General features: G+C 41.8%; 1 protein-coding gene across 1 annotated transcript in view; it reads left to right on the top strand.

The window, feature by feature from the left end:
* The window catches only part of LOC310938344 (leucine-rich repeat-containing G-protein coupled receptor 5-like), a gene marked incomplete at both ends in the record, with an annotated part of 32,736 nt that overhangs the window by 1,703 nt on the left and 16,764 nt on the right, over positions 1-14,269 (top strand). Inside the window, 3 exons of the mRNA XM_083902837.1 lie at positions 8,215-8,286; positions 11,398-11,469; positions 11,613-11,684. Of these exons, the coding sequence (XP_083758963.1) occupies positions 8,215-8,286; positions 11,398-11,469; positions 11,613-11,684 (216 nt within the window). The remainder of the gene's footprint in view (positions 1-8,214; positions 8,287-11,397; positions 11,470-11,612; positions 11,685-14,269) is intronic.

Raw genomic sequence — 14,269 nt, 5'->3', positions numbered from 1 at the left:
TCAACATAGTTCAAAGTTCCTTAAATTGTGTTAAAATGCCCTTAAATTTAGTTAACAAAATACTTCAGAGTCCCAGTAGTTGTTCTAAGCTCAAACAGTGCAGACTAAAGAACACAGAGAACATTCAGATGGTTCCTCAGGTTCTTCTTATTATCTGTGGAGGTTCAGGTGAGGTGAGCTTTGTTCTGGACATGGTTCTTGAGAAGGTTCTCCACAGGTTCTTCTGACATGTGACGGTGTTTTTGAGGAGTTTCTCTTGACTCTTGAGTAAACTCTTCATGGAAGAACCTGCAGATCTCAGAGGAACGTGGAGTGGTTTTCTGAGGGTGTGTTTGTGTGAGGAGGTCAAAGGTCGTGGCAGAGGTAGCACAGTGGTTCCTCTGGAACCTCGGGTTCCAAAGAAGAGATGTTTGTGTTTTAATTAACGTCCATTAAAGTGTTTCATTAAAGCCTCAAACTGTGAGAAACAACAGAGTGTTTTTCCTCTGCAGCAGGTGAATGAACTCTGTTCACTCACACAATCACATCATTTAGATCCTTTTCACCGCACAGCAGGTGACATCACTGTGTGTGTGTGTGTGTGTGTGTGTGTGTGTGTGTGTGTGTGTGTGAGTGCGTGCGTGCGTGTGTGTGTGTGTGTGTGTGTGTGAGCTGCGGTCGAACAACAGCACAATGTTCAGGATTTAAGTTTCACTCTCATTAAAGGAAAACCTTCTTCCATTCAGTGTGTGTGTGTGTGTGTGTGTGTGTGCGTGTGTGTGTGTGTGTGTGTGTTCCTCAATGAAAGCACTTTCCTTACAGTTTGTCTAAGACAGTCAGATGGACACACACACACACACACACACACACACACACAGTCAATCAATGGTGCTTTGTGTTTTTATTAAAGCTCCAATCAGCGAGTTGAATCCGACAAAAACAAAAACATCAAGGAGTTTCTCTGTGTGTGTGTGTGTGTGTGTGTGTGTGTTTTTGCCATGTATGAAATACTGACCTGAAGTCAGCTGTCACTGTGCTGTGAGCGCCCCCCTGTGGTGAGAACCAGACTGACACGCCTGCGTATCTTTAAAAACACGTTCCGCGTCTTTATTTCACCGTTAGACAGACTTTAAACAACAGGAAACTGATGTTTGTAAAAACGGCTCACTCTCCCACACCAAAGTCCATAGAGAAAACCAGTGATTTTAACGTCAACAGAGACACAGGAGTTCACAGGAGTTGTTGATCAACTGCTGCCTCCATCACTAAGTTTAAATGACTTATTCTGTTAATTCGGCTTTTAAAATCCTGAATTCGGACTTACTTCAGTGACACAAAGTGACCACACGAGGCAGCAGCAGACCAGCAGCTCCTGTGTCCCTGTGAGCTAAAATCACTGGTTTTCTCTATGGGGTTTGGTGTGGGAGAGTGAGTGGTTTTAGAAACTCCGTCAAACAGTGAAATAAAGACACTTTAAGGTTGTTTGTGACCTTTGACCTCTGAGTGTGGCCCCGCCCCCCCCGGAATCCATACCTGGGTTTAGGGGTGATTTCAATTGACGAATGACCTTATTAGGAATTCTTCATGTTTTGTGTGAATTTAAACAAATTGAACAATAACATGATGTCAGACTCACACACACGCACGTGCACACGCACACACACACACACACACACACACACACACACACACACACACACACACACACACACACACACACACACACCAGTGTACAATCTGCTGACCGCCGTCACTCTGAATACAACCATCTGTCAGTGCCTTTGTGTGTGTGTGTGTGTGTGCGTGTGCGTGTGTGTGTGTGTGTGTGTGTGTGTGTGTGTGTGTGTGTCTGAATGGCCTTTCTGCCTCTGAGTGACAGCAGCAGCAGAGGAATGCCTTTCGCTGCCGCCCGATGAATGAGGCAAAGTACATGTGAAGGATGGCTGTGGCCACGCCCACTTTGGCAGCCATGTTTTTGACCATTGATTCTTGAGTCTTTGATGTGAAGCCACGTTTGTCCCCCAAAGACTCTCAGCTGCTGATTTAACTCCAGCTTTTATGTGAATTCAGCCAGTTTTTCATTAGAATAAATGCTAATTGGTGAGTTAATTGTACCTGTTTTTATCGCCTACATATTAATCACCATATATTATAGTTCTTATTCACTTTTCTAGCAAAGATCAATCCTAGAGAAACTTATATTTACCCATAATTCTACTTTTACTCTATCTCTCGCACTAACCGGAACAAAACTCAATATACTGTTGCCAGTGTTAGCATCAATTCAAACGTAAACAGTACCCAAAACGTAGTTATACCTAGCTTCACTAACTAGCTAGCTAACCTCGTCCATCTGCCCCCTGAAATGTCCTCTGAAAGTGAGTGGAAATCAAGACTAAAGTGGTTATTATGCGGTTAATGTTAGCATTACAGTAACGAATGCTAACTAGCAAGCTAATCTAGTTCAATTGGATGCAGTATGCGGTATTTCATGTTATGTTTGGTCACATGTCATTGAGCCAACTTTAAACTCCGGTGGAGATCCTCGGAAAGTTATAGTGGTTATTTAATGGTTAATGTTAGCATTATAGCAAGGTTTGCTAACGAGCTAGCTAATCTCACCCATCCGTACCCTCTGAATGTTAGTGGAAATCAAGGCTAAAGTGGTTGTTCTGTGGTAAATATTAGCATTATAGCCACATTTGCTAACTAGCGAGCTAATCTGGTCCATTTAGACACATTGCGCTGTATTTTTGTACGTTATGTTTTGGTCGCGTGTCAGTGAGCAAACTTTATTTTCAGACGAAGATCCTCGGAAAGTTCATGGAGGTTAATTAGAGTTAGAGTGGTTATTCTGTCGTTAGTCTTAAGATTACAGGTCGGGTTGCTAACTAGCATGCTAATCGCGTCCACTGGCTAAACAAGTTACTGAGCACAGACAACAGGAGGACAGGGCTTTGTGTTGGACACAAGAGAAGACGATAATGCTGACGTCTGAACGAGTTGACGACTTTAGTACAAGTAAGATGGCGCCATCTCGGCAGCCATCTTGGCAGCCATCTTGCGAGCCTCTCAGAGACAGAGAGACAGACAGACAGAGAGACAGACAGGTGAGCCTCCTATTGTCTGTCTGACCTCTCTCACGACCTCACAGGTAGAGAGGCCTCGTCCATTTAGCCGAGCGACAGGATGTTTAGATGTTTGGCTTTGACAAGGTTCACCGGAGCTCAGGTACCGCTAAGTGCTGCTGCCGCCACACACACACACACACCCACACACACACACACACACACACACACACACACACACACACACACACACACACACACACACACACACACACACACACACACACACACACACCCCACACACACACACACACAGGTAGTTCCTGTGAGGTCATGTGACAGGTCAGGCAGATGACAGAGTGATGGTGCTAACGATGTGTGATGTTTTGCTAACTAGTTAAACTGGAAACTCAGTATTTTAGTCCAGAAAGACGCTTTAAAAAGGTATTTTTTTGTGTATTTGCTGTTTCTGGAGCGAAATTTATACATTTTTCTGTTTTGTTTTAGTTGAATTTGGTCATGAATTAGAATAATGAGGCAGCGGCGACTTCAGTTATGTGAGCAGATCCCAGACTTTGGTTGTTTTCGTACGTAATTAATGTCGGAAATCAGTAAATTAATGATAATGTTATTTAATTCCTTCATTGACCAAACAAAAATGAATAAAATAGTAGCACTGGTCACGTTAACGGTTAACGCGTCATGCTAACGAACCGGAAAAAGACGCACGTGACGCCATGTTTTCGTGCCGCGGCACCGGAATCTAGGCCACCGTTTACCACTTAGCTGTGTTAGCTCCTTTAGCGTCAGTTAGGGTGCCTACAGTGGAACCGGAGCGGTCTGTTTATTACTAAAAGAAAAGAGCAGCTCTACAAATAACGTTAGCTTACCTGTGTTCCGCGTATGTGTGTTTTTAAAGTTTAGCGCTAACTTCCGAGACTCATTTTAACAATCGGGAAAATGAACGTAAACATTTACGTTTAAACATTTGTTAGCGTTGACGCCGTTAACTCCATTAATCGCCCATTAGCGTACTAACGTGCCTAGCACTAATTATTAGCCATTAGGGAACTAAGCTAGCTTGGGGGCCCCTGATCAACAAGGGGCCCCAAGCTAGCTTAGGGCCCACTGAAACACTTATATATTTACATATTTAAATAGTGTTGAGTTTTATTTGGGAGCCCACTTTTGTGATTTAAATTCAGCTCAGGGCCTCATAAAGGCTGGGGCCGGCCCTGCTCCGATAGATTATTTCCCAAATTTCCACTTTAATTCCCACAAATGTAGAGGTTTGTTTGTTTGTGGCGCAGCAAACCCTTGTTTACCTTTTTCCCTCCGATGGGAGACGGGATAGACGTCGACCCCCCGCGTCCACTCGCTCCGGGGGGGGGGGGGGGGGGGGGTTGGGCAGGATGGAGGGGCCCCCCTCCTCCCGCTGACCCCGCCCCCCTGAAACACTGAAAGAAAGAGCAAAAGAAGACAAAACCAGAGCGAGGCCTCTCTTTTTCCCCCCTCCCCGTCTTCAGAGTTTGTCTTTCTGCAGGCGGTGGACATTTGAATAATGGTGTGATATCCATCAGTTTCAGCCTCGAGGAGAAAAAAAGAGACGACAAAGCTTCATCTCTTTAAAAAAAAAACAACAACCATGCAACTGTTGTGGCTAATGCATCCGTCTTTTCTTTCTTTTCTTTCCTTCTTGTGTCGTCATATAGCACAGACGTGCCTCTTTGACTCCTCTGTCTGTCCACAAAACAACTAAATCAGCTCTGAGATCTGTGCGTGTCGCGTTTAAATGCTTCCTCTTTGTGCGAGCGGAACCAAAAACTGTGACTCACCTGAGGGGGAAAAGTAAAATAAAACTAAATAACTTAAAGCTCAGCTTAAAACCCTGGGCCCTAAGCTAGCTTAGTTCCCTTATGGCTAATAATTAGTGCTAGGCACATTAGCGTGTTAAGCACGGTTAACGTCGTCAACGCTAACAAATGTTGACGCACGTTAACGAGCGACGACTGACCAGAAAAAGACCCGCGTGACGTCATGTTTACGTGACTCCCGATTGTTAAAATGAGTTTATAAAGTGACGCTAAACTTTAAAAACACAGGTACGCTAACGTTATTTGTTAGCGCTGCTCTTTTCCTGTAATAAACAGACCGCTCCAGTTCGACCGTAGGCGAGCTAGCGGCGCTAAACGAGCTAACGCAGCTAACTGGTAAACGGTGCCCGGACTCCGGTGTTGTCATGGAACCACGTCGTGCATTAACATGGGTTAGCATTGACGCCGCTAACCGCCGTTAACGTGCCCAGCGCTACTGAAAAAACTTCCAGTTATTTCTCATTAATTTACTGATTTACGACATAAATTACGCTGCCTCGTTATTTTAATTTATGAACAAATTCAACTCAAAGCCCAAAAAAATGTACGTCGTCTTTTGTTATGCGATTGTTATAATTATTACTTGTTTACATGTAAACACAAACGTCAATATGTCAAAGCTCGTCGTAAAGAGCCGTTTAAAGACGTGATAAAGACCTTGCGGGAGGTCAGAGGTCAATTTAGTTTCACAACAGGTGATATTTTACTACACTGAGCGGCGGCGGCTGAGACGCACAGAGCTTTGTTGTTCACATAAATATATAAACTGATGTAAAAGTCAGTGAAAGTCGCCGCGGCTTCGCTACAATGGAGCTAGTAGCTAACAAGTCGCTACACGACTGTTATGACTGTTGTGCGCTGTGAGGTCATATGACATCATAGGTTTATGTCGGCTGTGTAATCAGTGTTTACAACAACTGTCGCTAACTTTCATCACCACCACCATTATAACAATAATACCTGAATGCTAAAATGCTGTCATCACAGAGCAAGAAATGGACTTTAAAATGTTTTAAAAACTCCAGAACGGTGTCAAATGTTTCCTGGTACAAGTGTCTTTATGTTTATATCACTGTAAATGAAATATAACAAACTAAACTACATTAGCTGTGCTAATACAACAACAAAAAACATAGACAATAAACTAATTATCAGAGTAAAGCTAACAATAATCCAACATCAGCTAACAGGGAACAGGCTACCAGAAGCTAAACTATTAGTTAGAATAACTTAACTATAACTTAAGTTATAGTATCAATAATCAACATTAAGCTATCTAGCTAGATGGTGATATTAGCAGGAACAAAGATTTGGATAAAGCTAACATAACACCGCAGTGACTAAAGGTAACTAAAATACCCTTGAATCTGTAATGCAATATTGTGTTATAGTATCAACAATCGCTATTAGATTTAGGCTAATTAGCTTCTTCAGTCAGCATCAGCTAGATGTGGACAAAAGCTAATGTAGCATCAGAGTTGTTTGACATTACAGTGACTGAACATCAGCAAACAGAGCATGTGCTAACTAAAGGGAAACAGTATATCAACATCAGCGCTCTACGGTTATATTAGCTTGAATCCACACACTAACCCTTGTGGAAAAAGCTAACATAACATCAGCTAACGGAGCATGTGCTAACTGAAAGTCGCTATTACTTAAAATAACTTTGAACACATGATATGACATGATGTTTATCAACATACTAAATGTATAAGCTATAGCTACGTGGTTATGTTAGCAGATTAGATGTGGAAAAAAAACACAGCATACACTAAGTGAAGCTAAGTATAAGATAATAACCTTGACCACATAACGTAGCGTTGTTTTTATCATCTAGACTACCAACATTAGATTTAAGCTACCTCGCAGTTGTGTTATATTAGCAGGAATTTGCTAATTCACATTAGCTAGATGTGGAAAAACGCTTACATTCCAGCAGCTATCAGAGCATGTGCTAACTAAAAGTCGCTATTACTTAAAATAACTTTGAACACATGATATGACGCGACGTTTATCAACATACTAGATGTATAAGCTATAGCTACGTGGATATGTTAGCAGGAATTTGCTGGTTCAGCATCAGTTGTATGCTAACTGAAGGTAAGCAATAGTTAAAATAACCTTGACCGCATTATGTTGCGTTGTTTTTATCACATAGACAATCAACATTAGATTTAAGCTACCTATCAGTTGTGTTATATTAGCAGAATTCACATTAGCGCTAACAGAGTCCACGCTAAACCACAGTACCCGTGATTCAGCCTGGACAGGACAGAAGCTAGCATTATGTTGACCCTACAACGCTAACATTGACTAATTGCGTCTCGACGTTCTCACGCAGTTAAAGTAACGTTACGAGGACGCGCGAACCGCGTAAGTATTTCTTTCCGTAAAAAAACGACCTGTTCTTCTGTAAATAGCCTCTGTGTTTTCGCTGCGTTTATTTTTAGCTACACGTAGCCTACGACCACATGCGGAGAACGCGTCTGCGTCTGGTTTTAACGAAACAATTCGGCGCGTGTGGCGACGCGCTCGCGAGACGGTATATTTCTGCGTGTTTTTACGGCAATAAATGACATGAATGGACAGTGTGTGTGTGTGTGTGTGTGTGTGTGTGTGTGTGTGTGTGTGTGTAGGCTGTAAACCCAGTGGGCCGTAACACCGTCGCTCTGCTAAAGTAAAGGAACATTCTGCTAAATATGAGCCCAAACAAACCTCGTCTGTGTCGCCGCAGTTGTAAAGTTGCGCGTACGTACGTTCACACATTAACAGGCTTTATGGTGTGTTGAGAAAGTTAACACACACACACACACACACACACACACACACACACACACACACAGAGACAGTCTGTCTCCATACGAAGTCTCCCGAGTGGAAAGACGCTACCTTCCGATGGTTATCACACACACACACACACACACACACACACATAGATATAAGCGGACGAGGTCAGATAAGGAAAAGAAAAGGACGAAGACGTTTGAGGCCGCACACAAACACACAATAACACAATAACACACAACAGACGAGGTATCTGACAATCACACACTGTGATGTCACCTGGTTCTGACTTCACTGACTCACAATTCATTCATTCATTCATTCATTGCTCTCTGGTAACTTCCACTCCTGTCTTGTTTCTCACTCAGGTGTGTGTTGACTCATGTGATGTCCTGTGAACAACCTTTGTTTATTTTTTACCCAAAAGTCAATTTGTTTTTCATACATTTGATATTTATTTGTGACTTTATTTACTCAACAATGTGTGTGTTTGTGTGTGTTTGCAGTGATCTGAGTATGAATAATCTGACGACGTTGTCCAGCGGAGGTTTGTCCAGCCTGCACTTTCTGGAGGAGCTGTGAGTGACACACACACACACACACACACACACACACACACGCATGCACGCACGCACACACACATTCTTGTACTTGCTGCCTACTGAGGACTGGGTTGCTGACAAAGTGAGGACCAGCATTTCCACTTCATAAGTCAACACAATTACTAATATCTACTTCATGAATGACATCTATAAAGTACTACTGGTTGCAGTACCATAAAATGTCTGCAGGTGGAGCCCCAGAGCAAAAAGGGCTGGAAAACTTTTTTTATTATTATTTTTTTTATTATCATTTTTGGTCCAAAATTTGACATATAAAAATTAAACTGTCGTCCAAAATTTGAAAAAAAAAATTACCAAAATGTTTTGGTCAAAAATTTGACAAAACGTCATACGATACTTTGTCGTCCAAAATTTGAAAAAAAAATTGGACCCAAAATTTTTGGTCCAAAATTTGACATATAAAAATTATACTATGTCGTCCAAAATTTGAATTTTTTTTTTACCAAAATCTTTTGGTCAAAAAATTGACAAAAACTTCATACGATACTATGTTGTCCAAAATTTGAAAACAAAAATTTGACCCAAAATTTTTGATCTAAAATTTGACAAAAACTTCATACGATACTGTCATCCAAAATTTGAAAAAAAAAATTTACCCAAATTTTTTGGTCCAAAATCTGACAAAAACATCATACTATACTTTGTCGTCCAAAATTTGAAAAAAAAATTTGACCAAAAAATTTAGGTCCAAACTCTGACAAAAACGTCATACTATACTCTGTCGTCCAAAATGTTAAAAAAAAATTTGACCCCAAATTTTTGGTCCTAAATTTGACAAAAAAGTCATGCTATACTATGTTGTCCAAAATTTGATTTTTTTTTTTTACCAAAAATTGTTGGTCCAAAATTTGACAAAAACGTTATACTATTCTATGTCGTCCAAAATTAGATTTTTTTTTTTTACAAATTGAGTATAGCATGTTATAGCAACCTAAGGAAGTGATTTCAATGAAAACAAAGTGAGGACCGGCCAAAATGTCCTCACTCCGTAAAAATGACCTCACTTTGTTGGTTAAAAACCCCTCACTGGTCCTCAGTATGCTGCAACTACAAGAACACACACACACACAAACGCTACAGCGCGATGTGTTCATGAACCCTGGTTGATATGAGCGTCTGACACGAGGACGGTGGGGCTCAGATATCTGTGAGGATGTGATATGTAATCCCATCTGTCCTCACCTCACCGTGGCTGGATTATCACCCGCGCTTCGGCGCACAACACCGTGAATAATTTAATCAATAACACAACACACACAAAACACAAACAATGTCAGAAATGGACTTTAATGTTTGCTTAATCTGATTCATGTCTCAGATTAAGTCACATTAAAGGCCGAAAACACGTTTTCTTTTTTACGATCAAAGAAATAAAAGTTTAATCTCAACGTAAACGGCGTTGCCGTGGCGACGGCGGAGCTCAGCGCTGACCTTCCACAGACCCCCGAACACGACTCTGTTCTGCCAGATATGTGTGTTCCTACGTGTGTCTGCGCGCGTGTGATATTTGTCGCCGCCGCGCGAGAAACGTCACTACGGCGATAGGACACCGCAGAGGTGCATGCTGGGAGAACCTGGCTGAACTCTGCGTGGCCTCCACAAACGTCATGTTTACTGGAAGACGACCGATCTTTGATTGTTGACGCATCACTCACCAGAAAATGATACACACTGTACTAACTCTACTACACACTATTTACTTGACTATGATCATCTGTGTCATCATTGCATATCAATTCTACTTTAAATATGAGTTCTGTTCATATTTAGTGGAGAATTTTAAAACATTTAAAAACATTGATTAATGTTGGGGTTACTAATGTTTTGTTAAGGGTGGCTAGTGTTTTGTTGGGGTTTTGATGGGGTTGCTCATGTTTTGTCGGGGTTGCTATTGTTTTGGTGGGGTTGCAGGTGTTTTGTTGGGGTTGCTAGTGTTGCTAGATGGGGTTGTTAGTGTTTTGTTGGAGTTTTGATGGGGTTGCTCATGTTTTGTTGGGGTTGCTCGTGTTTTGTTGGGGTTGCTAGTGTTTGTTGGGGTTACTAGTGTTTTATTGGGGTTGCTAGTTGTGGTTGCTAGTGTTTTGTTTGGGGTTGCTAGTGTTTTGTTGGGGTTACTAGTGTTTTGATGGGGGTTGCTAGTGTTTTGTTAGGGTTGCTAGTGTTTTGTTTGGGTTGCTAGTGTTTTGTTGGCGTTGCTAGTGTTTTGTTTGAGTTACGATTTGGGATTGCTAGTGTTTTGTTGGGGTTTCTAGTTGGGGTTGCTAGTGTTTTGTTGTTGGTTGCTAGTGTTTTATTGGGGTTGCTAGTGTTTTGTTGGTTGCTAGTGTTTTGTTGGGGTTTCTCGTGTTTTGTTGGGGGTTGCTAGTGTTTTGTTGGGGTTACTAGTTGGTGTTGCTAGTGTTTTGTTATTGGTTGCTAGTGTTTTGTTGGGGGTAAGTAGTTGGGATTGCTAGTGTTTTGTTGGGGTTTATAGTTGGGGTTGCTAGTGTTTTGTTATTGGTTGCTAGTGTTTTAATGGGGTTGCTAGTGTTTTGTTGGTTGCTAGTGTTTTGTTGGGGTTTCTCGTGTTTTGTTGGGGTTACTAGTTGGTGTTGCTAGTGTTTTGTTATTGGTTGCTAGTGTTTTGTTGGGGGTAAGTAGTTGGGGTTGCTAGTGCTTTGTTAGGGTTACTAGTGTTTTGGTGGAGTTTTGTTGGGGTTGTTAGTGTTTTGTTGGGGTTGCTAGTGTTTTGTTGGGGGTTGCAAGTGTTTTGTTGGGGTTACTATTTGGTATTGCTAGTGTGTTGTTGTTGGTTGCTAGTATTTTGTTGGGGTAAGTAGTTGGGGTTGCTAGTGTTTTGTTGGGGTTGCTAGTGTTTTGTTGGGGTAACTAGTGTTTTGTTGGGGTTGCTAGTGTTTTGTTGGGGTTAGGGTTACTAGTGTTGTGGTGGAGTTTTGTTGGGGTTGTTAGTGTTTTGTTGTAGTTTTGATGGTTCTTGCTTGTGTTTTGATGGTGCTGTTGCGATGTTGTTACCACGGATACGTTGCTTAGACGGGTGGTGATTCGTGTCTCGTTCTCTTGTCTCAGGCGTTTGGCGGGAAACGATCTGACGCTCATCCCCCGCGGAGCGTTCATCGGCCTCTACAACCTCAAAGTGCTGTAAGTCCACACACACAATCACTGCCAATCAACACAGTTCTGTCAATATACACTATTGATTACACACACACACACACACACGCACACACACTTGAATGTCGTTGAATGTCAGGACTTAATCATGGTTTTTCACATCTTTCAAGAATGCTCCAGAACAACCAGCTGAGGTCCGTCCCTGCTGAGGCGTTCAAGGACCTGCACAACCTGCAGTCGCTGTGAGACACACACACACACACACACACACACACACACACACACACACACACACACACACACACACACACACACACACACACACTAATGTATACAGTCCTCCAGTGTTCTCTCAGCCTGAACAGCACACAATAATTATACTGAAACTTTACCTGTGTGTGTGTGTGTGTGTGTGGGGGGGGGTGTGTGCGTGTGTGTGTGTGTGTGTGTGTGTGTGTGTGTAGATAAGGGTATAAGAATGGCGACGTCCACCGTCTCTCCCATTATGTGAAGTCCCATCCTCGTCTTCTCTCTGTTCGCGAACAGAGGACGTATTGTGAAGGACAGACACTTTGAAGTTTGTGTCCCTTCCTGAAAAAACACTCACTCTCCCAAACCAAACCCCATAGAGAAAACCAGCAAATCAACGTCACAGCTGACAGGAGTTGTGTTTTGTTGAGGTTACCAGTGGTTTGGTGACGTTACTAGTGTTTTGTTGGGGTTACTAGTGTTTTGTTGGGATTACTAGTGTTTTGGTGACATTACTAGTGTTTTGTTGGGGATACTAGTGTTTTGATGGGGTTACTAGTGTTTTGTTGGGGTTACTAGTGTTTTGTTGGGATTACTAGTGTTTTGTTAGGGTTACTAGTATTTTGTTGGGGTTACTAGTGTTTTGTTCAGGTTGCTAGTTGACGTTACTAGTGTTTTGTTGACATTACTAGTGTTTTGTTGAGGTTACTAGTGTTTTGGTGACGTTACTAGTGTTTTGGTGACGTTACTAGTGTTTTGTTGGGGTTGTTAGTGTTTTGATGGGGTTACTAGTGTTTTGTTGGGGTTACTAGTGTTTTGTTGGGGTTACTAGTGTTTTGTTCAGGTTGCTAGTTGACGTTACTAGTATTACTAGTGTTTTGTTGGGGTTACTAGTGTTTTGTTGAGGTTACTAGTGTTTTGGTGACGTTACTAGTGTTTTGTTGGGGTTACTAGTGTTTTGTTGGGATTACTAGTGTTTTGTTGGGGTTACTAGTGTTTTGTTGGGGTTACTAGTGTTTTGTTGGGATTACTAGTGTTTTGTTGGGGTTACTAGTGTTTTGTTGGGATTACTAGTGTTTTGTTGGGGTTACTAGTGTTCTGTTGGCGTTACTAGTGTTTTGTTGGAGTTACTAGTGTTTTGTTGGGGTTACTAGTGTGTTGTTGAGGTTACTAGTGTTTTGTTGGGGTTACTAGTGTTTTGTTGCTAGTCAGTTTCCTGTTGTGAAAAGTCCGTCTGACAGTTGACATAAAGTCGTGAACACATTCTTCAGATATCGTAGACTTAACAGTGGCGTAAAATGTTTGAGGTTGACCTCGACCCTCAGAAGGAGGGGGGAGAAAACACATCAAGCTCTTACAGTTTGTGTCAGTTCCTCATGAAACACACTTAAACTGTCCCTTAAGGACTTTGTACATTCAATTAGCCATTATTAAAAGAGGTTTGTCACTTTAAAGGCCGAGGAGGAAGTATATTCATTTGCTATCGGGGGGTAAAATGAAGAGATTTGTTTACTTATTAACAATTCACAAGGGTTTAACAACAACTTGAAAATAACATATAAAGTATGTGTGTTCTTGAAGTTGTTTACTCACTTTCTGAGGAACTGTTTAGGTTTAGGACTAAGATTTGAATAGTGGTTATGTTTAAGGTTGTGTATGAGGCTCTGTTTAGTCTGTGCAAATAAATGGAAGTCAATGTCGAGTCCTAAGACGCTGTGTGTGTGTTGCAGTCAGACACACACACACATACACACACACACACACAATCCTCTCAGCATTAAGTCTGTACTCGACAAAATACCTCCATTCTCCCTGAGAGCTCATTAGGCAGCGACGGAGTGGCAATCGTTCTCCAGCGCTGCTCAAACACTCGACCTATAACATTCCTCTGAAGCAGCGTCAGAGGATTTCTGTTTGTCTTGTGAACCAAAATAAGAAAGTAATCACACACACACACTCACACACACACAGAGTAGATAATTAAAGCTATAAATCAGAGGGAAAAACAGTCAATAATCTCGTTCTTTGGACGAGCTCGTTCTTATTTTATCGTTGTCTTTTTCTTCCGCACTTTTGAAGGATCTGCCGTGAACGAAAACTCACCAAACTTGGCGTGAACATCGGCGTCTGCGGACACTACGACGTGACCGAGTTTCAAGGCGATCCGATGACGCTCGCGGGAATTGTAGCTAAAAACGCATTTACACATTTCGCGTTCCCACTAGCCTCTGCTGTTCTTCTTAATCTTAAAACGACGTGTAATAATCTCAAAGATAATCTGACAAACGTTGGATGCACGGATGTCGGCGGGGAAAGTTTATGGGGAATGAGTTCCAGACTCTTGTCATTATGGAACACAAAAACAACAGGAGGACGCTCCAGCAGCTTTTAGCTAAACTGTTATATCACGTTACAGTAGATGGTAGGAAAATGATTTTTTTTGTTTTAGTTTTAAAACATTATAGTCAGGCTTCCACATCCTCTTTATTGTTCTTCTTAAACTCAAAACGATGTGAAATAATCTCAAAGATAATCTGACAAACGTTAGCTACACGGATGTCAGTGGGGGAAAACTTGG

This window comes from Microchirus variegatus (genome assembly GCF_963457635.1).
Source record: "Microchirus variegatus genome assembly, chromosome: 16".
Lineage (NCBI taxonomy): Eukaryota > Metazoa > Chordata > Actinopteri > Pleuronectiformes > Soleidae > Microchirus > Microchirus variegatus.
The sequence above is the reverse complement of the archived record's forward strand: the minus strand, read 5'-3'. Positions and strand labels throughout refer to the sequence as shown.